Source organism: Rhea americana, unplaced genomic scaffold (genome assembly GCF_003343005.1).
Source record: "Rhea americana isolate MKP2758 unplaced genomic scaffold, rheAme1 scaffold_441, whole genome shotgun sequence".
In the NCBI taxonomy this organism is placed as follows: domain Eukaryota; kingdom Metazoa; phylum Chordata; class Aves; order Rheiformes; family Rheidae; genus Rhea; species Rhea americana.
The window spans coordinates 317088-318400 of record NW_028186581.1 but is presented as its reverse complement, the minus strand read 5'-3'; the positions used below and the strand labels follow the sequence as shown (position 1 = coordinate 318400).

The following is a 1313-nucleotide window of genomic DNA, read 5'->3' as shown; positions in this document are numbered from 1 at the left end:
TGCTTCTCGGCCACGGAGGACATGGGGCCGTAGCTGCTCTGCGCCGGAGGAGGAGGGGGCTGAGAGGACAGAGCCTGCTGCGCTTCTGCAGTCATCTAGGGCCAGCTCCGCGGCGGCCAGCCCCGGCCCTCCTTCGCCACCCTCCCCCACGCACCCCCCCAAAAGGCCACGCTGCTGGGGGCTCCCCGCGACTCCCCCCTCCTCCTCCTCCTCCTCCCAGCCCCTGGCAGGGCTTGTTTCCACCGGGAAGCTTCACCCCTCCGCGGATAAACAAATGGAAGCGACCCCCCCTTCCCTCCTCCTCCCACTTTATCCCTAAATCCAAGCCCTGCTGCAAAAGGCGAGCGAGAGGCGGAGGGTTGGGGGGGGGGGGGACCCGGCCGGCCGCGCTCGCCTCTCCCGGCGCCGCCGCGGCGTCCTGGGCCGCGCAGGGTGCGCACCCCGCGGAGCCGGCCCCGACGGCGTGAACCGCCGGGAGCGCCGCGGCGGAGCGGGCCGGGAAGGAGCCGCCCGGAACGGCCTGGGGGGCAGCCCGGGGGGCGACGACTCCCCCGACCCCGAAGCGTTTCCGAAGCGGGCCGGCCCGGCGCAGCGAGCCCCGCAGCCCACGCGTGGCCGGCCCCCGGCTTACCTTGCAGCTCGGCGGCGTTGTGGCTGTTCTGGTGCAGGTAGGACTGGTCTAGGGAGTGCGTGGACAGGCTGGACGACAGCGGGTTGGCCGTGGGGTTGCAGGGCGACAAGGGCTGCTGCTTGATGTAGGACGCGCCGCTGTTCAAGGCGGCCGAGGCGGACGGTGCCCACGCCGAGGCCGAGCTGGAGTAAACCGAGTGCGGCTCCATGACGCCGCCGCCGGCGAGCAGCGGCGAGGCGGGCACGGAGCTCTCGTGGTGCGGGTAGTCCCCCGCCGAGGAGCCGGTGCAGCTGCCCATGTAGGAGTGCCCGCCGTTGGCGGGCAGGTGGGGCACGGAGTGTCCCGCAAGGCCCATGCCGTCCACGTTGCTGGACAAGTGCCCGTTCATCATGCCCAAGCCCCCCTCGAGGGAGAGGCTGTTGGGGGGGCAGGAGAGCCCGCTGGCGGAGCCCTGGAAGCTGTAGCTCTCGGGGAGGTGGTTGAAGCTGAGCCCGTTCATCATGCTGTACATGGGYTTCAGCGCTTGGCATTTCCTCCTGAAGCCGCGGGGCCGGCGGCGGAACGAGCCCTCCTCGAACATGAACTCGCTGGCCGGGTCGATGGTCCAGTAGTGGCCCTTGCCCGGGCGGCCCAGCCCCTTGGGCAGCTTGATGAAGCACTCGTTGAGCGAGAGGTTGTGGCG

The 1313-nt window shown here is 71.3% G+C and overlaps 1 protein-coding gene across 1 annotated transcript in view; it reads right to left on the bottom strand.

Moving 5' to 3' along the window:
- The window catches only part of FOXF1 (forkhead box F1), a gene marked incomplete at its 5' end in the record, with an annotated part of 7118 nt that extends 5805 nt beyond the window's left edge, over positions 1-1313 (bottom strand). Inside the window, one exon of the mRNA XM_085315899.1 lies at positions 632-1313. Coding sequence (XP_085172025.1) covers positions 632-1313 — 682 coding nt within the window. The remainder of the gene's footprint in view (positions 1-631) is intronic.